Source organism: Glycine soja, chromosome 13, assembly GCF_004193775.1.
Source record: "Glycine soja cultivar W05 chromosome 13, ASM419377v2, whole genome shotgun sequence".
NCBI lineage: Eukaryota > Viridiplantae > Streptophyta > Magnoliopsida > Fabales > Fabaceae > Glycine > Glycine soja.
The window spans coordinates 30,158,172-30,183,469 of NC_041014.1; the positions used below are offsets into that span (position 1 = coordinate 30,158,172).

Here is a 25,298-nt window from a genome sequence, read left to right on the forward strand (position 1 = left end):
TACTAGTTAATTAAAAAAAAAATATCTTAACGAATTTTGCAATGCATTCTCAATAGTACTTGTTTCTAATAAAATTTCTACAACTAATTCCTTAACTAATGTTAGCCCTGTTAACAAGGACTTAGGCCTTATTTAAACACGTGAAAAACTAAAAATGAATATCTGTCCCAACACTTTTCTCACATGAGTGATGAGAGTTAAAAAAAAAACTGGGGGAATTATACTTTTCTTATTTCTAGCTTATTTCTCTACCAACCAATACGGAGAGGTCAGACATCTTTAATTTGATCCTTTTCAGTCTTAACACTTTTTTTTTTCGATTCTCTTTCACACATCAAATAAACAAAGTGTAAAAAAATGAAAACAATAATGTTTAAACACTTGTTAGATGTATATATTAAGTAATAGATAAAAAAAAGAGAAGTAAAATACGATAAATAGAATGATATGACAAAATAGAGAAAAAAATGAAAAAAAAAGGTATATAAATATTATTATTGTACAGAAAATACTACTACTGTAAAACAAAAGTGGTGGACTATTTCCATGTTGCTTCACTCTCTCCTCCTTGTGTTACTAGTTCTTTAGTTTTGACCACGCGTTCACTAATCACGGCGTTAGTATTATCTATCTTAATTTACTTTAAATGCGTGTTTTTGGCATTCAATATACAGAACTTCAAAAAAATGTAACCACAATAAATCTTTAATGAAAAATAAATTTTGAATTCAGAAAATGATATCTTGAGGGCCCATGTTGTTCACGTTAAAGGACTCTGAAAAGCTTGTCCCCGTTTGAGCGGAAAAAATGTTATCAAATAAAAAATATAAAAGATTATACTACCATATGTTCTGGTTATATATATATATATATATATATATATATATATATATAGAGAGAGAGAGAGAGAGAGAGAGAGAGAGAGAGAGAGAGAGAAATCTCAAGACCCTCTCTCCCAGCTTTTAGATTTAGCAACAAAATATCAATTATATCACAAAGCTAATTGAGATTCCAAGTTCCAACTCAAGTTTAAAATGTGGTGAACGCGAAAAGTGGTTAAAATAATTGTAGCAAGTGTATTATATTACATTACATATAACGTGTAAACCTAGAAGACGTGAGAAAAAGGGTGTAGATGTTTTGGTATGGATTTGATTATATTATATAGGGGGCAAATACAGACCATAGGTATATCAAAAAGGAAAAAGCATATAAATATTACACGTACAAATAACAACGACCGCCATATATTCTTCAAACCAAGTTGATTAATTTGAAGATTATTAAATTTCATTTATTATTGAATGGCGAGGGGTCGGGGGCTTGCAAATAATAATAATAATAAAGCCCAACGCCTTCGTTCCTATTTAGTTTTTAGTTTGGATCGTTGGAGCCAATTGAAATTACTTATATATGTCGTTCAATTCAACTGATTCAGCTATTCAGCTATAGTCTATAGATGAATCATAAGCTCAACAAAGATGTTACAGGAAAGCAATCATCTAAAAGCAGAATATATGGGCTTACATGATATGATAAATATCATGATATATATTCCTTCTGCATCTTTTAGCAGAGAAGACTGTGAAAGATTCCCTCAGCTTTTATTTTTGATACATACTAGTAGTATTTTATTTTCCCTAGTAGGATATATAGAGCATTTTATAAATAATAATTAGTAACGTACGGGTCAAATCTAAATGACATGTAATTATAATAAGTTCATACATTTCTTCTTTCTTTGCTATGAATTATATATCTATCAGTCCTCCTGATTGGCATATATAGTTTGATGGGTTTCCCGTCAAACCAGTCATTTCTCATTTTGTGCATAAATCTTGATACTATATACGCACGTATTTGTATTCGTTTTCTTGATGCGTATAGGAAAAGCAGAAAGCTAAACATGGCGGTTCTCTTCTCATGATGCAATTCAACAACCATCACTCCATTTTGATTGCTTGCCCACCTCATTATCCCCTCCCCATAAAAAAAAAAAAACAAACTTTTTAATAAAACAAAATATTAATATTTTTAAGACACTAATTATTTTAATGCATCATCATCGTCATCATCATGTATTCATTAATAATATAATTAAGTAGTAATTAATATCTCCTCCCCGATGAAGCATTATTTGAGATTAGCAATAGCAAGCAGCAAATGAGAACCACAAAGTGTCATGACATAGTTTGACCAATTGGAGGCTGGCTGGTAGTATCTCCCATGTCTACCCCACTCTGATATTTTTCCAGATGAAACCGCAAGCCGAAGCAGCCTCTTTTTTATAAGAGAAGGAAAAGGCTAGAGAACCATCCTTTTCTTCTTCCCCCGGTCCCTCCTTTTCACACACACAACACTCACTCTTTCTTTCTGTTTTCCTTTTTCTATTGTTCCACTTATCAAGAAACCCTAATACAGATACAGTTTCCCTCTCTCTTTCTCAAGCAATCCAAAGTCACAACCCACACACACTGTACGGGTTGTGCAGATCAGAGGGTGTTGGTACACTCTATCTATCTTTTTTCTCCCATAAGCAGAAACACCCTCTCTAATGTTTCTCTCTTTGTCCCATACCCATACCTCATTCTCCAAGCGTCCCCTTATATAATAAATACACCGCGTGTGTGTGTGTGTGTGAGAGAGAGAGTAAGAAATAAAGCAAATCTCTCTGCTGTGTCTCTTACGTCTTTCTATTTTGGGCTCTCATGGATTCGGGTAACAGTGGGAGTATGCAATCTTCCAGCACCGCCGGTGATGAAGAGTACGATTCACGCGCCGACCCATCTTTGTCGTCATCAATCTCTGCGTTCTTTAATAGTAACTCCCATCCTTCAGCTCCACCACAACCAACAACGTTAACAAACCACGTTGGTCCTCCTTTCTCTACTCAGCACCACCACGTGTTCGACCCTTTATCATCCAATTACTTGGATCCGACACAAAGATCGCCGCAATCAAACCAAATCCTCAACCTCGACATGGTGCGGTCCAAGGTTGCCGCCAGATCCGGACCCGATTTTAGCTCCTTCATACCTTCATCTTCCCCACACAACAACAACAACCAAGCTTTTCTGTTAACTCAATTGGGAGGAGGAGGAGTTAACAACGTTGGTGCTTTTCCCAGTACCACTCTCCCTCCAGAAAGTGGAGGAGGCGGATTAGTAATGAATGAACAAGTAAACAGTAGCAACACCAACAAAAACATGGTTCGAAACCCGAAGAAAAGGTCAAGAGCTTCTAGGCGTGCACCCACCACTGTTCTCACTACGGACACCACGAATTTCCGAGCCATGGTTCAGGAATTCACTGGCATCCCAGCACCTCCTTTCACTTCCTCCTCCTCGTCTTTCCCAAGAACAAGGTTAGATCTCTTTGCCACCTCTAATGCTTCTTCTTCATCCATTATTAGAGAACAAACACCTTCTTATCTTCTTCGCCCCTTTGCACACAAAGTCCAAGCTCAAGTACCTTCTTCAATCCCACCACCCTCTTCCTTTCAACCCATGTTGAACAACTACCACCACCACCACCACCAGCATAACCCAATTCTCAGCTTCCAATCCATTCTCCAACCGCATCAACTCATTGGTTCTAAAACTCAACAACAACCCTCCTTGGAAATACCGCCTAGTGCTCTTGGGTTGGAGGAATTAGGATTGAACCATGCTCATCATCAAAACATCAACATGCGTTCGTCTTCATCGGATGGAACATTGTCAAGGGTCAACAACGACAATAACAACATGCGTGGTCCTTCTTCGGCAGATTGGGCCCAGGCCCAGGCCCAAAGAATTGATAACAATGATGGAGGACTTTTGGGGTCTCTTACTGGTGCCACCTTAAACTACAGAAGCAATATTGTTTCGGATCAGCGAGTCAAGGTTACTAATAATTCGGATTTTCATGGAGAAAAAGGACCGGAATGTGTTGTGGCTGTACGAAGCGAAGGTATGGTCGAATCGTGGATTAATTGTTCTTCTGATTGAGAGCAGAAATAAGCAACCATCAAATGGGAAAAGAATATATGAACAAAGAAAAAAAGGGAGATTCATAAATATATTTTCCTCACACGGTTTAAAGCAACTGATGATGGTAGTATACTAATTCATGAGAGACAGAATCTTGGTAATTGGTATCCTCAGCTTAACCATGACCGTCAAATTAATTAAACACCTTTTTCTTCTTCTTTTATTTGGTTCTTTGTGTCCATTAGAATTATGCGTAAATAACTAGCAGCTACCTTGTCTTTCTCTACTCCTTTATTTTATTTTATTTGTTTTCTTCTCAAAATCTCAATTGTGGTTTTGATCGATATTATATACAGCTATATACGAATTAGAATCCTGGAGGGTTTTCGTTTCGACGTACGTTTGTTTCATCGTAATTTGTGTCTCTATTTGGTAAACTAGAGAGCTACATACATACAATGGCAGCATCATATGATCAGTTTGTGGTTCGTGTCACTGTATATGGATTTTGGTTTTGACTACTTGTGTGAAATTATGGTTCAGAGAATGTACAATGTGCACAGCATAGAATGAACAACACAGACAAAACTGTATGTATCCTCTCTTTTCCTGTTTTGTCGCACCTTCTATTCTCTGATTTTACCTCTAATGTTTGTTTGCCATTTTGTCTGCTTTCTTTCTTGCACTCTTCCCCCCAATTCTTCTACCCTTTATTCTCTTTTTCATTTCTTTAATTTTGTCGCCGATTATAAAATTGTAGATTCTAGGAGTAATTGGTGGCAAGATTTGGGGGATTGTAAGTCGCCGAAATCTCGTTTTATCAAAATCAAAGATATGTTCATGTGTAACAAAAAAAAAAAGAAGATATGTTCATGTGTTTTTTAAACATTTTTTTGTGTGCTTTTTTTAACATCTAAAAATTATAAACATAAAAATAGTTTCTAACGGCACCTTTAGAAATTAGAAAACAAAGTAGTTCAGGCTTAAAAATTCAATTTAATGTGTGCTTGTGGCTCTATACACTCACACCTTCAATAATATACTTTTCAAAAGAAAACGTAAACCATTGTCTATTTTTAATAATTTGTAAATGCTATATATACTATATTATTTTTTGTATTAATTTCTAAGTAGACAGTCCATGATAAATTAGTCTTCTATTTTACTACCTTTGATAATTAATCACGCGCGGGCTTTGTTTGTTTTGTATTAAAAGTTTCAGCGAATAAATGTTCAAAATTTATATTAAAATTGGGTTACTTCTTGTTATATATAGTACTAAACGATAAAATAAAATAAGGAAACAAATTATTAAAAAAATTGTCATATATGATCATAATTAATGAAGGGAGTATGAGTAAGGAACTAATATATTAAAAAATATTTTTAGTACAGTTTTACCATAAGTTTTAATATATTTCTAATGTTATTTTAAATTAAAAAAATTCATTGATCACTACATAAATTCATTGAACATGGGAAACACAAAAAGTTGAAGCTTGTTGATTAACGAAAGAAACTTTATTTAATCTAGTTTTTATAGAACTTAATTTTATTGAATTTTATATGCCAATTTTTTTTATTGAATTATAGGAATATGATTTCATGCATATATGTGCGCGCCACCACTCCAAAATAAGCACACATTATTTATACTAGCTAGAGAATATGTAGCCATGATGTGCCAGAAGAAAATGCTGATGTGGCCAGTTGAACAAATAATCAAATGTATTCAAATTGAAATATTATTGGCTGAAAAATGATAATGAAAAAAGCGTCCATTGATTTAGCTCTCCATCACTTTTTGTCCGTTTTTGATTTCGCACCATACGCTTATTAGTCCGAAGGAAAGAGAAAAGAAAAGTGGTACGCGTGCATGTTCTATTACACTCATGAGTAAGACTTTTTATCTTGATACATTTAATGCACTGCATGTGGGATCTAGAAGGTCAATAATATGGTTCAAATTTAAAAGTATTAGTTGTAGGTAGAAACCACTCAATGGAATGAGACTTTGATGGCGTGGTGAATTAGTAGGATCTTAATCTCTTTAGTTAGAATAATTGATGAGCTCCAAAATCGAGAATATTTTTAATGTAGCTTGATTCAAATTTGCTAATTCAATCCGTGGAGAAATCAAAGTCAAAGACGATTTTGGCTACCGTTGTGATCTGTCTACACAATACATAGATCATAGATGATACCAAGACAGAACATGGGAAATTTCAAATAATCAAAGAAAATAATTCACAATCTATTTTGAAATTCATTGTTCACATTTCATTCAAACAAGAACAAAAGAATGGCCAAAAAAGATCAGCAAGGATGGGTGAAGAGAAAGCGACGGCGCAGTTTTTTCCCCCTATCTATTGGTAGCTGCCTATGTTGGTTAACAGGTACGTCCATGCTATCATATTTTGTTGCTAGAGGCAAATTGCCTTGCCTCCACGCTTAAATTCTTAAATCTCACTTAATTTTACCTAATACATGACTTTGGGTTGACTTGAATAAATCTTTTTTTTATATTAAACTACTGGAAAAACAAAAGCACAGTTTTTCGTAGTTTGTTCTAGAACATTTAATTATCATAACTTTTAATTTAAAAAATAATGAAGTGAGCTGTTTTTAATTTTTTGATTTGGACATGCTAAAATTTATGAGTTAATACACACTCTAAAGATAAACATTAAATTAATCTTCTCCTAATATATTGTGCTTAGAGCCACTCATGCCCAAGCAAGGGGTTGTTCAAGCCGCGTCGCTTTCTATAACTATGTCTATATGCCATCGTCAATCCCACACTTTATAGTGCATTTAAATCGACTAGAGCGAGAAAACAATTAGCTAGCTTTGAAAGAGAGAGAATAAGCCATATACTGTGTGAGAATTCCATCTTTTTGTCTAACACCATTGTGACAACAGAAGCCCTTAGTATTTCATCACATGCATTGCAACTAGCCACTCATATATATATATATATATATATATATATATATATATATATATATATATTAATGTTCAATTATGAAAATTTCTGAAGCATTTGCCTAGAAAGAGAAGGGTTGAAATTATGGAAAAGGTCTTGTGCTTCAAGCACCCTATATATCGAATCGTTATAATTTGCGAAGTTAAAGTGGCTTGTCTTTGCATGAAAAGGCCGTCCCGGGGCATTATCCATCGAAAAGTTGGTAATCTTTTCCATTTTGTTGATTGATATATCATGATCTTTTTCATTTCACCATTGGGTTTAAAATTGAATGATGAGACATGAGAGAGGGAGATATTATATCGTTATGGGATGGCATGCATTCAAAAAAATTTGAATCCTTTATTGTAAAGGTGAGACACATGAATCATGGAAAACCATGGGGGAGAGCTACTTTCACAAAAGGGGTGCACTTTTTTTACACTAATAAACTTGGAAGACTTTATGCAAAAAATTTAAATAAAACTCAAATGATTAGGCATCGGATTTTGGGAGATTTGTTAGGGGCAGGCCTTGTGTGTTAGATTTGATGCCGTGACCTTTGACATTTTCATTTTTGGGCCCATATGCTAATGAACAAACCTTTCACTTGCTCTTTAGCAATGATGGCTTTTCTCATTACTCTCTCCCAGCACTGCACCATCAGTGCTACAGGCATTTGCATTTTCTAAGGCTCAAACAGTACTGAGCCATGCCAACTTGGCAAAACAAAGGGGTCTCTCTCTCCCTCTAATGCCCGAAAACACGCAGTGCCCTACAATTTCGAGCCTAAACTCAAAAAGATGAACAGCTTTAGGCATCCTTGCGAATAAGGCTGCACTATTTTTCACTCTTCGCTTGAATCCATTCATTTCCTTCACAGGGAAAAGCATCAATTCAAGTACCTGATGCCGGAAAAAGACAAACCACACGATATCATTTAAATTGCATTAAACATAGTGTCTTGTCCCACAAATCTAGTTTTAGATTTCCTCACTCGTGATTCCAAGCATTAAACAAGGAATTAACACTTTCACAACCCCTACGATTATGGAATATGCGCGTAATAGATCGTGCTGTTATACACTATGTGCCCTATGCATGTCCTTCATTTATTTATAATATTCTATTCTCTTCCTCGTTAAGGAGATATAATATTATTACAGTAATCAGAAAAGAATAACGAAAAAAGAAGTTGTAAATTTGAATCCACATTATTAATAAAATTAATAAATTAATATTTTCCTATAAAAAAATATTTTCTTCATCCACTGTATATATTATATATCATGTACTATAATGTATGCATGTGTAACACATACAGTATATGCTAAAACAATATATACCCTCCCACTCCCGGTTGCATTATTTTGTCCTCGTTGTTTTTTTCTTTCCCTTTTTCAGAATTCTAGAATCTTGCAAGACAGATAGCATATGTCCAATCCAGCCTCTAAAGTTTATTGGATGGATCGAATTGATGCTTCGTAGATTTTCATTTCTTAGAACATTCCTTAACTAGAACCGCTGTCGATGGATATAAGTTAAAGAAAGATGGCCCCAGCTAGCTAACCCAATGCAAAGCGGTGGTAAGTTTCACTCATGAAATTGCCCATTTTTATTCACTAGTCAACGTTTAATTAATAGTATATTTGATTTTGGCACATACAGAAAATCAGGAGCACCATGAAATTAATTACTTCTCATCGTCCTATAGGATTACATCATTTTGGTCGTGGAAATTGCATCACTGTGAAACTATACAAGCGTCGCAGGGCGTGTTGTGTCATTGCCTGTGTATGTAACAATGTATGCATGTTGAATCACAATGAAGATTGAATTTATTATCTTTTTTTCCCTTTTTTCTAACCATCCAACTCACATTTTATATCTTCATCCAGGACTACCGTTATTGCTTCATCCCCAATTAAGTTTTAAAATAAAGCAACTGCCCCAATTAAAAGCTTTATTGTTTATATTTATTGAAGATCGAAGTGAGTTAGACATGAACCTTCCATACGAAGGAGGAGAGGCACTAGATATAAAATGCTTCCTTTTCTTTTTTTTTCCTGAGGTAGTGCTTCATGTAAAACGCATATTACACCTAGATTAATGTTAGAGTATCTCCAACCTTGAATCAACTGGAGTTACATAAGTATATCTTTTGTACTAATTAAAGATAAATTATATCTAGTTGACTTTAAAAAACATCATTTAAAATTAGTAATTACTAATTAATGGTTTCTTAATTGTACTTTGAAAAAAGTTAATTTGAAGTGAAGGAGATTAGTTGTAGTTGTTAGACTTTTGACTTTAACTTTTGTCCGAGTAAGTGGGTCAGATGTGATTTTCATGAACCGTACTCTGTCTGCCACTATTGTTACTTTCATTTCAGTAATCCCAGCCATTGAAATAATGGTGTTCCATGCCATTCGCCTCCATTTGTTAGAATATTTCAACCTAAAGAAGGAACATGAATGCAAGGTATCGAGTATTTGAGCCATTCTGGCATGTAACTCACTTTACAGAATTGCAATATTGCGTGGCTTGCGCAGATTATGATGCCCGACCAAATGCATGTAAAATCCAACACGATAAAGATATTTCAAGGATCCATTTTTGCTTTCTTTCTTTTCCATGTTGCAGCATATGAAAAAACACTAATAAAAGTATTCTAAAATTAAACTAAACCTATCCGCCTTAAATAATTTTGGATTGGAATAGTTTAAAAATGTGTGTTTGTGTGTGTGTGTTTGACACTTTATATTTTACAAATTTGTAAATTTTTCCACATTTAAATTCTAAGAATAAGAATTAAACTAGATATACAAGAAGTATTCCCTTTCGAGCTGACACTTTTATTTTATTTTTATATTCAATGTAACTTGGAATTCTAAAATTTATTGGGATTAATAACTTTTCTTTTTATTTTTCTTAAAACATATTAACATTAAATTTAGAACATGTGTTATGCATTAATTCTTGACTTAATTATATTTTTAGTTCCTTAAATTAAGATATTTGTCTTTTCTTTGTCTCCTAAATAAAAATTTGCATTTACTAGCCTTCCAATTTTGGAAAATATTATTTTAAGTCTCTCATCTGAAATAAAAATTTACATTTTTAATCCCTCAAATTTTGACGGAGGAATTAAAAAGAGTATTTTTTTTTTTTTAATTAGAGAAATTTTGCATTTTCTAGCCTTTCAATTTTGAAAAATATTCTTTTAAGTCTCTCCTCTAAAATAAAAATTTACATTTTTTTTAATCCCTCAAACTTTGATGGAGGAATTAAAAATAGTATTTTTGAATTTGAGAGATTAAAAAAATAAAACTAAAAACATATTCCTTAATTTAACAAACTAAAAATATAATTAAACTTTAATTCTTTCTTAGAAAAGTAGTAGATAGATATAATTTGGAGGAAACTCGGAAAAAAGAAGAAGATATAATTGGAGGAGGAGGAGGGAGTTATTGTTTTTTCTTTTGGATGATTTTTTTTATTTTACTTTTATCAGTGCCTTTTGATTGAATGGATCTATTCTATCAAACTTTATTTCATAGGCATCAATGGCTTTCACAAACTGGTCTATGAGCAATGTAGTTTTTGACAAAACCCAACTTTAGCCTTAAGGATAAGAGGAGGACAATTAGAACATGTTTGGGAAATATTATTTTCTCCAATTTCAATTTTCTTGAACAAAAACTAATTGTATACATTAAAAAGCTGGATGTTTGGAACATTATATAAAAAATTTAAAAAGATTTTTTTAATCTAAAAATTTGTAGCTTAGGATTATTTTTCAATAGCTTTTTCTTCCAACTATTCTTACACTATTTTACTATGTTAAAATTGTTTTTTTTTTGTTGCACCCGGACAGAATTAATTATTTCCAAATCAATTTTTAGCAAGAAATTTCCGAACAAAAATTAATTTCAATTACAACTAATTATAACAATAATTGATTATTAAAATAATCTAATTTCCGCATTTATTTCAAACACATCCTTAATGGCCCTACTAAATTTGTAAACTTGGACTGGTGACCATAGCCCATCAAGTTTTGTGACTATTTCAACCGGGCCATATTTAGAAACGAACTTTCAAATGATAAAAAAAAAGGTTTAATTATACATAGAGTGAGATTAATTTATTTACGATAAATTTGGTATGATTAACACATTTTTTTTAATTTATCCAGTAAAATATGTACCCCTTGAATATGTCTGTGTCCAACATATCTAGTAAAATATCTACCGAAGAAATTTCTTTCTTGAATATTATGTCTGTCCAACATCTAGGAAAAAAGCATAATGGCTAAAAAGCAGCAAGAATGACGATTTATCTATGGCAAAAGAATAACTATTTGTAATTTTGGATTATTATACTGCTAAAGTTTTGTTGTCCCGGTTGATGATCTACTCTAATATTAGCGAATAAGGAGCAATAACAAGTTTTAATTTTAAAAAAAAAACATATAATGAAGAACGTATTTCATCCTACTCAATATCAAGCATAATATAATAAATATATATTTTTCTGTCATTTATATAAATATATTTAAACATAAAATAACAAATAAATAAGTAAAAGGGGGGAAGAATGCAACTATACGGACCAAGAGGCCCAAAACGTGGCCAGTAGTAACAAAATAATTTGTGGTTAGTGGACTGTGGACCAAGTTTGGTGCAAATCTGTTTTAGCATTACCATTTGTTTGTTATTTAATTTAAAAGACCACATTTTAGAAACATGGGGTGGTGGCGCAGTTGGCTAGCGCGTAGGTCTCATAGCTTCTGAGTTATCCTGAGGTCGAGAGTTCGAGCCTCTCTCACCCCATTTTTACTTTACTTTAAAATCATTTTTAATTTATATATTTTTGGGGTGACAGATAATAAGTTTGTCTTTATCTTGATTAATATGAAAGTAATTAAGTAACCACTTGATTTGTCTTTCCCAGCCAGTGGAACTTCCAGCTAGCTTGAATAAAGCATATAGCTTAATTAAGTTTTTTATATTAGTCATTTTTATATTATTATTTAACATTTATTTGATTTGAATCAAGTCTTATGTCATCACGTGTTTTGTTATGGATATCCCTTATCACGTTTTTACCTTTAATAACGTGGATAAATTTTTAGATAATAATATGAAAACGATTTATTTTTCGAGTATGAAAAACTTATTTAATATATGATATGAAAAATTTATTTAAATTATATATAATTAGTGTTTTGCGGTCTATGATGAATGTACACGTGTAACAGTTATGTATTCCATCACTCTTCCTTCACTATTCTATAGACCCAAAATATATACCTCACAATTTGATCTTGTTAGATTTTCTTCTAACTTTGTCTAAAAATTAAATGTACATATCTTAACTTTTTAATTTCATCTTTAATACTATCTTATTAATCTATTTCATTTGATTAAACATGATAAATTGATACATGAATTATTGAAAATTTCACATAGTATTTTTTTATTCCTACCAATAAAAAATATCTTACTAATTTAATATATTTCTTATTTTGAATGAGAAATTATCTTTAAAAAATAAATAGGATAAAGTTTCTTAAGTATATATTAAAGTAAAATTCATATATGTTCATTAAATTATTTTAATTAATTTTTAGTTTTTTAATAAATTTACGAATATTTGATCAAATGAAAATGTTTGAGAAACGATTTTTTCTTATTGACTTATAAGATTTGTTTTTAAATATAACTTAAATTTACAATTATCATTTTTATTTTTATTTTTAGTAAAATAATAAAATTTATCATTTATCATTTTATTTGAATTTAATTTATTTATTTTGATAAAATTCCTTATCATTTGTTAACTAAATTTTTTTTTTCAGGTTGACTTAAATATGTTGTTCATATCTGAAAAAATATGTCATTTTTATATTACTACCTAAAAATTCATTTTTTTGTTAAATACATACCTGAAAAAAAAATTAATTTCATTTTATTACATGTCATTAATCCCCTTTCATTGAGTGATGACGTGACAAATAAAATACTACGTCATCACACTCAATCATTAATACATCATTAAAGGTGATTACATGATAATGTGGTATTCGTGATAAAACGTGGTGATGTGATATTTTAACTACCACATCATCACTTAACATATGACGATTAATGATAGGTAATAAAATAAAATTGATTTTTTTTAAATACTTGGTTGAAAAAAAATATTAAATAATAATATAAAAATGACCTATATGAAAAATATAATTAAATCAATATAATTTATCAATATATAAACATTTTATGTCCAAGTTGCCATGTGAGACACATGTGCCATCAGCTTTAGAACGGGTCGCAGAAACACGAGCTTGGTAATAAATGCTATTCCAAGTTGAGTGGAGATAGGACTTGTCACTTGTCACGCTTGTCATTCATCAAGCAGGAGTCTTCATTAACTAGTTTTCATAGTTCAATGAAGAAGAAAAAAAATGACAATTTTTATCTTCTTTTTTTTAAAAAAAGATATGCCAGTTTTTATCCTTGAAGATTTATATATGGAACTTATAATTCATAATATCGTTAATTATTTGGATGGCATTTGATGGAAAAGGGGTTTTAAGCTCCCTAGTAAATGTAGAGGGGTAAATTACACCCTAAATCTCTAGTGAAAATGGTTAACTGCGATTACGCGACAAACATTGTTGATGTTGCTTGGATGGTATTCCATCAACCGAATAAGTGTAATTATAAATTATTTTTGCTATCTTATTGAAATCTTTTTCGTTTTCGTTATGTTTACTTTCTTTTAGGCCTTCTTTGATCTAAAACTGCTGACTTTAAGATTTTCTTAGTAAAAAAAAAGCTAATTTTCAAAACAATGATTAAATTGAAAATCCAGCCTAGGAAGGGGCTGGGCCAACAGTGTATAAACTTCATGTAAAGTTTTAAGACTTGGACTGACCAGTCTAACCACGATTTGATGACTGGATCAGGTTGGGTTTTATGTTTTATTGAGTGTGTTTTCGATTCAGAGTGACCCGAAGCGATCAGGTCAGATTTACGATCAAACTGGTGATCTGTCGATCTGGAATGAGTCACGTATCTTTTTTTTAATTATAGTCGGAATGATGTCGTTTCAATTTAAAGCCATTTTAATTTTAGAAATTCTATCGACCTATCCTTCCCCTCGCAATCTCGCTCTACGTCAGCGCTCCACTCACTAACCTCTATTTTCTTCCTCTCGTTGTGGCGTCGTGGCATCATGCTATCGCCACCTTCTATGTCACCGCTTGTAATCTCTTTCTTTCCTCTTGCTCGGAGTCTCGCTCTCGATCTTTCATAGCCTCACCTTCTATGTCGCCGCTCACCAACGACCAACCTCTCCTTCCTTCCTCTCGGCGTGGCATTGTGTTGCCGTCATCTTGCTAGACTCACTCAGTTCATCTGCAACATTGTCCACAACCACAAGTCAGTTCAACTAATTTTTTTTTTCTTTTTCATTTTGTTTTATTTTAGTTTTTTGTGTGTGATTTTGAGTTAAATTGATCTTCTCGTTCATTATTCAGCGTTTTTGTGCCCGCAATTACATTTTTGTTGAGTTAAATTGATTTAAAAGTGACAACAATTGCGGTTGAGTTGCAGATGAAATTGTAGTCCTGGATCATTTTTTAAACTGTGGTTTGAAACTTTGGATCATTTTTTATATTTTATAATCTACATTGATGTGATATGAGTGTGTTTCATTTTAGTGTGGACATTTATATATATTGTCGTTGATGTTAAAGGTTAGAGATAATAGTAATTTTTTTAACTTGTGTTTTTTATATTTTGTTTGTGTTTTTTAAGACTTGTGAACTTCAATGCACTAGGAGAAATTTTTTTGAAACATTGGTGGCTATTTTTGTGATGGTTGTAAGATTTCAAAAAATGAGAAAGTTATTCCATTGTGCTTTTGTTGGTTTTTATTATTGTGAACTAGTTGAGTGTTGTTTTGTTTAGTGGGAGGAAGTTTTGCTTGTGAGTATAAGTTGAATTTCTTTTCATATCTAGGGTTAGTTGATGTTTTGATTTATCTAATTTGTTGTGAGTAGGATAATTATCATTGTTGAATTTGATGTTATACTAAAAAAATGTGAGTTAATTAAAGAACCTGTCTCAACACCAAAATATTGGACAATAGTAAATATAATTAAATATTATATTAGATATTAGATAATAGGAACATATGTTGAACTTGTATTTATTTAGCTATTTATTTATATTTGTGATCTTTGTTTTTGTTTGTTTGAATTTAAACAATGATATTCTTTTTAAAACATTTTAGTATCTAATTATTTATTTTATAGAGTTATATTAATTTGTGATGTTATTTTTAAATATTAAAAGATAGACCGGATTATAAAAGTCAACTAGTGATCTATTAATTTGATCATAACCCAATGTCATGATCGTGTAAGGCAGGTCATTTTTTAAAATTGGGACTTCATGAAAGAGAAACGAAAAATGGGTGTGGTTATTATTTGCTTCGTCCCTCAAACATCTATTATCATTCCTTTCTTTGGTTGCTTCATTATTGGCTTATCATGTATGTTTCCCACAAACCGGATCATCCCTATGTTTTGGTCGCATAGATTGAGCTTCAGCTTCCCACTTTCTCGCAGCCGTGGGGGACTGAGAGTTTTCATAGATCAACCATCTAATTTTAAACTGTCCAATGTCCCTATTGTTTATTATAAAATGTGTATTATTTTCCCTCAAAGTGGAAATGCGGTTCTGACACACAAAATATACAAGTAGTCTATTTGTTGAGTCTTATTCTAGGCTTCCATTTTGTGAGAAATCTTTACCAAACTTCCAATGGAATAATTAATAGAGACAAAATTATTGAAGTCAAAATCTTTGTTTGCTCATATCCTCAGTACCAAAAATAACAAATTAATATATATATATATATATATATATATATATATATATATATATATATATATATATATAAGAACAATCTAATCCCATTTGCAATAGTGTACCAGGAAAGGAATCTCAAATGTTTGACCTTTTTTTTTAAAAAAAAAAAATGGTTGCTTACATCGGTAGGTAGACAGCACTATGAACTAAGAGTATCTTTAATAATAAAATTTGTATCTTTTATATTAAATAACATGATATAATCATATTAAGATTAGAATGACATAATTTTTGACAGATACTATAATTAATAAATGTTACATCTAACTATAGTGAGTTTTAATTTATAGATAAAATATATATTTTTATTTGTCTATTATTACCACAAAGCAGAGTAAAAAAAATGTTAGTTAACTACTATATGTCTATATCCTTAAATAAGTAGTCAAGAATTCGATCTTTAAGTTTTTATATATGCAAAAACATATATTAAGAGAAACAAGTCATTTAATAAATAGTTAGGTTTTATATTTCAATAAATTAATTTTTATAAATCTTGAACGAGAAATATCCTGAATTAAAAAAAAATGCTGACTGTGACTGGCTCCGTGGCTCGGAAATACAAGTTGATTCAGAAACACTTGGCTAGTCCAAGATTAAAATGCAGGTAGATCCCATAGTATAATATAATGCAATATAAAATTCAATGACACGTACTACCCCTTTACATGTCGGTTCCAACCCCTTTGCATTTGCTTTTATTGGGTCACTTTCCAGTTTCCACTATAAATTCCATTTTTTCCTCATTAATTTCGAGCAAACGGTGAGTATAATTTCATCGCATGACGCGGTACTTTTCTAATTTTTCTCTTTTTTTGAAAAATTAAATTATATTAAATCCAAGATGATATAACAATAAATTCGACATATCACGCAACACAAAAAAACAAAAATTTTCCTAATACAAAAAGACCTAAATCAAGATGCTAAAATAAATGTAACAGATGCGCTTGTTTATACATAAAAAATTTAATATTGTTAATAACCTCTATTACAAAAAATTAATAATCTTCAAAAATCAATTTATTCCTAGACAACCAGATATAACCAGATATATATAATAGACCGTACTTGCTATATCCAGGCTACAAAATTGTCCTTGTTCTAATTTTTCTTTCTTGTTTCTACATCTCTAGTCGCTTCCCCATTTAGAATACCGTTTTCCAGCTGCAACAAATGTTTTTAACGTTGAGATGACGTACTATGTAACATCTATGAGTTCCCTCTCCTTCATATATAGACATGGCAATGGAGCGGGTCCGGTACGGGTATTGTCTCTCCAATCTCTTACCTCGACTCCTCAACATATCTCCATACCCGTACCCGATACCCGACGGGTTTGAGTTTATTGTCCCATCCCCGTACCCGTCGGGTACCCGTCAGGTATCGGGTATCTCCAACCCCGTTCCACACACCATTTAGAAAAATATTTTTTTTGTAAAAAAATATTAAAAATTTGATTTTAGAAAAAAAATAAATTGATTGTTAAACATTTATTTTTAACTACTTATATATCAATAAATTTATTATAACGCGTGTGTCTACATAAATAGTTAAGAAAATAATATTAAATTATGTAAAAATTTTAAAATAAAATTAACTAGTAATAAAAATTATATGCCTTTTGATTAAATTATACAAAAATTCTAAAGATTTTAAGTGGCAGGGCGGGTTCGGGTTCGGGGTCGGGACGGGTCTAGTAATCCCATACCCGTACCCGTACCCGACTTTTGGTTATCGGGAAAAACCTGAACCCGAACCCATACCCGGTCAACTCGAATATTACTCGTCAAAGTCAGGACGAATTCGACGGATACACGTTTTCTTGCCATGTCTATTCATATATTAACAAAATTGTTTTAATGACTTACTATTGAATGCTTTTTAACTTCTAACATATTAATTACTCTTTTTTTTTTTTATTAATAATCCATATTGCTATTCCTACCCAAGAAAGTCTTAACCAGCAGTTTTACATTTATAAAATTCAACACAATATTACATTGAAATTCTTTTTAAAAACTTATTACTTAACATATATAATAAGCTTGTAAAATCCATTTTAAAATAAAATATTAATTTCATTTACGACTTTATGTCTAAGATGAGGATAAATAATAGGATTGTTATATACATTACAAATCTATATGAGTTTGGGTATAAAGGGAATTTAAGTTTCTTAAGTAGGTGGTTTTAGTTTATATATATTATTACTGATTAAATTTTTTAAATACATTCTAAATTGCTGATTAAATTTTATTTGAAATTTCTAAATTATTTTATTAATGATTTCTCATTAAAGATTAAAGGAAAAAAAAACATGTATGCGTGTGTATTATTTACTCTCGCGTTGACTTTGGTGGAACGATTCATTTTGATCAAGTCTCTGTTTTTCTATGCATATAAAAGGGATAAGAGAGAAATTTATAAATTCGGATGCCAGACTCGATAATAATTAGATTAGATTAGTTAATCATAAAATTTAATTTATATATTTAAAATTATGTATTTAAACTGACAATATAGGTTGAAGTAAAAAAACAAAAAAAAACTGACAATATGGGTTCAATTTTATCTTCTTGTTTTGTGATGGCTTTTAATGTCCTTTTTTAGTAAAATTTGAGCCAAAACGAGTCTGTGCTTAATATGTAATTTATTTTTAAAAAAAGTGTATCAGAATATATATTTTTAGCTTCAATAGAAGAGAAAAAGGTCAAGAGCGGGGGCGAAACTTGTATATTTCCTTAATTCTTGATTTGATTTGGTACCGACGTTTACCATCCAAATGCTAGACAGCGGAAACAAGGAGAAAATTCACTTATAATTCACCCTATTATCATGACCTGCAAAATGCCAAAAAATCAAGATTAATTTGGAAAAAGTAATTAACATCATGTTTAATTATGATGAGACAGATCAATTAATTACCAATAAATACTACTCCTTGACATAACTCTATTTAAGTATTTATCACACTTAATTACCCAGCTTATATGAGATTCATGAAAGTATAATTGAGATAGGGAGGAACTATATAGAATTTCCTGAAACAAATTGCTAAGAAGAAAAAAAGAAGTAAAAGCGTGGGAAAATTAGTGTGACACAAAAGTCAACAATTTCAATCCCTGGTCAGCTTGTGTGTCTCTATGTGGGGACCTTGATAAGTTCATAGCTTACGCTAACATTTCGATTACCAAGATTGATCTGATATTTGCATGACTTGCTTCTATTTTGCTAAGAATTTTGTTTTTTTTTGGTAATGATAGTCGTAGTATTTTGGTAAAAGACTTTGTTGACATTTAAAGATTTTTCTATTTAATGGTAGTAATTTGCAGCTTTTTGAGTAATGCATCATGCATGTTTTGGACGGACGCTTTTAATAAAATTAATTACAACATTTTATATATTATAATTATTTTATGCATGCATTAAATGCACAATTATTATGAAACAAATGCTGATTAATTTCTGGATATTGATTAAGAAATTAAATTTTTAATAAAATATGTAAAATTATACTCTTACATTAATATTCATAATAAATGTTTTATTATTTTAATTCCTTAATCAATATCTTAAAAACAGATTAACAAGACCCTTATTATTATAGTATTCTTTGGTCTCAAATTACATGACGTTTAAAGTTTTCACATATTAAAAAATGTAACTAATTTATTGAATTTTAAGTAACTTCATAATATATCATTTATTTTTAATTAATAACACATTTATTTTTCTTATACATTATTTTCAATACGTATTAATTATGGAGAAAATATTTAATACAAGATTATTTTATAAAATGATATTTATTTTGAAATGATTTTTTCTTATGATCTAAAATGGATGGAATAATATGTTTTCAACTGAGTCTAGTTTACGAGCCATTTTTTTTATTTACACTTAAAAAAAAATAAAATAAAAGGTCTTAAAAAAACACCTAAAAATAATATAAAATAACCTTCAATCCACATTAACATTTTGTTGTTGTTCTTCTTCTTTTTCCATACGGATCGAACAGTGCAAATCAGAATTTTGACAGGTTGACGGCTAAAAGAAGTAATGGCAGTAGCAATAACTTCTAAAGAAGAGTAAGTAGCTGCAGCAAAAAAGTAAGGAGCTGGTTATCTCAGTTTTTAATCAAATTGTACATGTATTTAATTAAAATATAATTATTTAAATAGCATATAGTACAAGTTTACCATTTATAATTTATTATCATTTTAACATTAACATTTTATTGATAATTTTTTTATTAATTATAATTTTACAATAAACATAATAAAATGCAATTAAAAGTATTAAATATTTCTTTTAATTATTATACTTACTTTATTACTTATGGGATATTTTACATTATTTGTTTTAATTATGGGTAAATAGTTTATGTACTGAAAACACAAAATATTTCTATATCTATCCAATAAGAAATTATTATGTATGGTATTTTACATTATTTGTTTTAATTTTGTATTATAAAATGTCTGAAAAATTAATTTTAAATATAATAATAATAATTTTAATAAACTATTTTATAAATAAATAAAATATTTTATTCTTACATTCATGTCAATTATATGCCGCCCCTGCGATCTGGAGTGCATTCATGTCAACCATATGCAGCTCTCATTACAGAGATTCGTTCCTTTAAGCAAAAACTGTGAAAACCCTAGTGTCCTTTTTCCAGTTATCCTTATGCTGTTTTATTGTGTTAATATTTAATTTTGTAATCTAATTTTAAAACTATGTGATTTTCAAGAAAAAATAACAGAAAAACCAGATCCAGGTCCCATTTCTCTCACACTTTTCATGGTGGAAACAAGATAGCCAATTGGTTAGCAAAGCAAGGTGGCCAATCCTCGCTCAGTTTTTAGACTTGTGACCAGTGTCCACTGCCGTTAGTCTCACTACTTGCGGCTGATTTCTAGGTAATTTGTGACCTAGGCTTGTTTAGTTTTCTTGTGCCTGCTTCTTTTTTTCTATTTCCCATTGATAAAAAAAATACTTGAAAATTAAATACATTCAATTAATATTGATTTTACAGATAGTTAAGATTAAATACTATTTTACAGATAATTAAGATGATAATGACAAAATAAAATGATTTTACAGATAGTGAAGATTATAATGGCATATAATAAAATGATGCACTGTAATAAGAGTCATATTGATTTCTTGCCAAATTTACGTGTACTGTGGTCAATACGCGTACAGATTAGGCGGTTTTTGTGCTAATTTCATCGATTCATTTGGCAAAATGCAATGCAATTACCATTTTCGAGATCCGCACTCCACCCTTGTTAAATTTCACATGTCAACCGTGCGTTCGTTAATTCCCCAGCTATCAATGTTGGAGCTAATACTATTATCAATGTCACTTAAAAAATTCTAGAACTCTAACTATCTAAAAGTTTTCATGGTATATAATTAAAGCAGAAGATTATATAAAAATCAATTGACATTCTTTTTATGTCATTTTATAATTATTAAAAATTAATTAATTTTACAAAACACTTTTATTTAATAATTTAACAACTATCAAGTGCCAATAAACAACTCTTAGTTTATTTTAGGAGAACGACTCCTGGTTAAAAATAGCTTTTTTGGTGGTTTATCAATTTTAAGTTTTTAAATATTTTTAATAACTAATTTATCGGTTAATTTAGTGAAAAATGTCATGTGTTTTGTAATACAATAAAATTTTCCATTTTTAGATACTTAAAATTAATTTTAAGGATCACCATCAACAAAACCATTTAAAGAAAAAAAAAACACAATTATAATTTAATTATCAAGGTTCACATATAATTTTTTTGTACATTAAGATTTAATTGTTGTTGTTGTCAATGAATTAAATTATATTTCTTAGAAGGAATTAAATTATATTAATTGCATTCTTCTTTAATTAATTAATTAAGTAAGTAATTATAGTTACCAAAATAAATGCTCCCTAATTAATGCCTTTTTAAATTACTACTATAAATTAGCTAAAATAATAATAATCCTGTTAAATTAAAATTCATACATATCAGTCTTTGAATGTGGAAGTAGGAAAATTGTCAAATATAATAATTACTTTAAAGCAACTGGAGTAACTCTCTATTAACATTCTAGGCCAGACGGACAGATTCCGTTACACTTTAAAAAATTTGTCTCTTGCTTACCAAACTCGTCGAAATTATTGACCTACGAAAGTCATCGTATATGAACTTTCTGAACACTGCTGCTTACAAAGAATTTTTAATTTGTAGAAATATAATATACTGATATCCACCGATCACCGCGCAGAGAAAAGAATTCCAAGATGCGCCCATAATTGGTCAAAGCCAAAAAGAGTAAGCAAGATGAGCAAATAGGCAAAGGATAAATCTAACGTAAGTTTTTTAGTTTATAACAATTTCTTAAGACATAAGAGAGTTATGTTATTAAAAGAATTTATTGCATGTAGTATATCATTATTAGTTATTAATAGTAGAAACCACGTACTAGTGAGGGAAGTCTACACTGTGTCTGTCTCCATGTGCACCTTCCCACTTACGCAATAAATGTTTTCAATCTCACTCCATTTGTTTGCTTCTCTCTCAAATGTAATTATGTATGGCCCCATAAATTAGTATGACAAATGTTATCGGATATGTTTAGAGATATAGATTAAGAAATTAATATATATATATATATATATATATATATATATATATATATATCAGATTATATAATTTTTCTGTAAATTTTATTATAATTTTTTTAGTTGTTTAATCGATGAGTTAAGAGTATTCGTTAGGGATATCCAACTAGCATTAGTGGTAATAGTTATGGTACAAATACAAACTATAAAACCATTTCACTAGCCTTAGCCTATGACATTCTACTCCCCTCTCTCTCTCTCTTCCCTGATTGATTCATAACTTCGCGGGTTAGGCTCAGACCCAATCTCTATTAGTATTATATATCCTGGTCTTAATTTTGATTGAAGCAAGCTAGCAGCCTGGCCCTTTAGATCTTGGAGGAACCAAATGGCTCCACTCTTGTACCTTGGTTTCAGAAGGGTGCTCCTGTTCTCTCTTCTTTTGTTCTTTTTTGTTTCTGTTTGCTTCAGTGGTGTTTGCTCAGAACATCAACCAGAGAGCAAAGCCTTGTCTAGTGGTGGCAGCAACAGCAGAAGGAGAATGTTGTTGGAGTTTGATGCTGAAAAGGAAGAGTTTGAACAGCCCCCGAAAACGAAATCCACCAAAAACCAAACCAAGTTAATCAAGCCCACCACTAACCTCTCCTCCAAAAACCAAACCAAAACCATCAAATCCAATAACCTTAATTCCTCCAAAAACCAACTGAAGCTAGCCAAAACCAAAGCCGCCGCCGGCGACACCCTCACCAACACCACCGAGGTTGTTGCCGTGAAGAAACTGAACTCCACCACCTTAAAGTCCAAGAAGCTGAATTCCACATCCAAAGGATTAACGAAATCATCCTCATTGGATCTCGCGAAAACTAGTGGCGGCAAGAACAAAACGACAAAAGCCACCGCCACCAACAAGGACAAGGAAGTTACCAATAAAGTAACCAAGTTTTTGGATCAAACCGAATCCGACAAGCAGAGTAAGAAGACTAACAACAACAACAAGAAACAACAACAAGGGCAACCTAGTTGGGTGTTCGAAGACGAGGTGGACGATGATTTGGTTTCGGAGTTCAAAGATCTACCAATGAAGTTCCAACAAACACTAATCCCCGACCTGGAACGAATCTCCACAACCTCAAAAGCCTACATAACAAAAGCCAACAAAGAGATCACGAGAGGGTTCAAACCCTACGTTGGCAACAAGTACGCACCCACCATCACCACTTTACTCTCTTGCGCATTCGCTTTGATCCCTTTGCTTTTAGTCTCACTCCTCTTCAACAAAATCAAAGCCTATTTCTCACTCCAAAAGCTCTTAATCTTCATCCAAGCCTACCTCGCCATCTACTTCACCATTCTCTGTCTTTCTTCCTTCGTCACTGGTCTTGAACCTCTCAGGTTTTTCTACTCTACTTCGCGGTCCACGTATCTTTCCCTGCAGGTTCTTCAAACTCTCGCTTACGTTCTCTACCTTTTGCTACTCCTCATGTACCTCGTTTTGGTGTTCTCAACTGATTCTGGGCTGGGCTCCAAGTTCTTGGGCCTGGCTCAAACTTTTGTGGGCTTTGCCATCGGGTTGCATTATTACGTGACCGTGTTTCACAGGGTTGTGTTGAAGCAACCGCCGAAGACAAATTGGAAGATTCACGCGATTTATGCCACGTGTTTTTTCCTCATTTGTGTCATTGCTAGAGCTGATAGAAGGAAGAAGACCTACTTGGAAGAAGGTGGAGAAGAGGGCAAGAAAAATTGAAATTAGTCAAACTAGTAATTAGCTATGCCTACATTTTCGGTTTAATTTTCTTAATTAAAATTTCAGATTATCCAAAGCAACATATACCAATCTTGTTCTGTTGTAGCGAAATTAAATGCCGTAAGGCTTTTGGCTTTTGTGTCTACCAGCATTCAAATTCGTTCCATAAAAATAAATTGAGGTGATGACTATATAATTGTATTATTGTGGAATGCATTATTCTGAATGATATATAATATATTTATATAGTATCACTTTACATCCTTAGTACTTGATTTCTGAACTCTTGGTTATTTGTTCTCTCTGTATGATTTAATATTTACATTTTAGAGGGTAGGCCTATATATTTCACTGTTCCCTCATGCATTTTAACTCCATGTCTTTTTGCGTAATAACTTTGGCATTACATTTCAAGCAATTTTAGCACTGTTCGGCTAAATTTGGATTTGGATTTAAAAAATTAAGATTTCTAGTACATGGACTCTACCTCTCCTTTATTTAATTTTTATTATGCATGCAAAAGTGCAGAATCTTTTTTTGCTTTCGTGAACATGGTTTCCTCCCCCCCCCCCCCCCCCCCCACTAAATGAATACACTTTTTTTTTCACATCAAATAACAACTTTAGTAGTTCTAATTTTCTCCCCCATTAATAACAGCAAGAATATGTTACAGAGTTCATATTTATGACGCAAGTACATCTGTGGTTTACTATATCCAATTGATGTTACGTCCACAAAGTTACAAGCAAATAAATGCGCGCAGAACAATTACATTTACACATCTTTTTCCAATTCAGTTACAAATTACAACAATTATTTTTTATTTAATAACATAACCCCTTAAATGAATGTTCTTATAAATCACACACACACAAACTTACGTGCACATTTTGTCCTATGTCTCCGGCGTGAAACAGGAAAGAGAGGTGCATGGGAGAGGCTATGATAGTAATTTAAGCGTAGCACCGACGGTTTATGATAACCATATGTGTCGGTGGTGTAATGTAAAGAGGACAAGTGGCTTTAGCCATTTGGAGTATGACAG

General features: G+C 31.3%; 2 protein-coding genes and 1 non-coding gene across 3 annotated transcripts; all 3 read left to right on the forward strand.

Annotated features, from left to right (window-relative positions):
• Positions 1-2,708: 2,708 nt before the first annotated feature.
• LOC114381774 lies at positions 2,709-3,989 on the forward strand. Its single transcript, XM_028340990.1, has one exon. The coding sequence runs from the start codon at positions 2,709-2,711 to the stop codon at positions 3,987-3,989; it is 1,281 nt and encodes a 426-aa protein (XP_028196791.1).
• A 7,697-nt stretch (positions 3,990-11,686) lies between these two features.
• TRNAM-CAU lies at positions 11,687-11,771 on the forward strand. The gene is given in 2 exon segments: positions 11,687-11,724; positions 11,736-11,771. It is a non-coding gene; the product is annotated as a tRNA-Met (tRNA).
• Positions 11,772-22,739: 10,968 nt separating this feature from the next.
• LOC114380767 lies at positions 22,740-24,516 on the forward strand. The gene has a single exon (XM_028339809.1). It carries the CDS (start codon positions 22,895-22,897, stop codon positions 24,251-24,253), a length of 1,359 nt encoding a protein of 452 aa, XP_028195610.1. The 5' UTR covers positions 22,740-22,894; the 3' UTR covers positions 24,254-24,516.
• Positions 24,517-25,298: the final 782 nt, after the last annotated feature.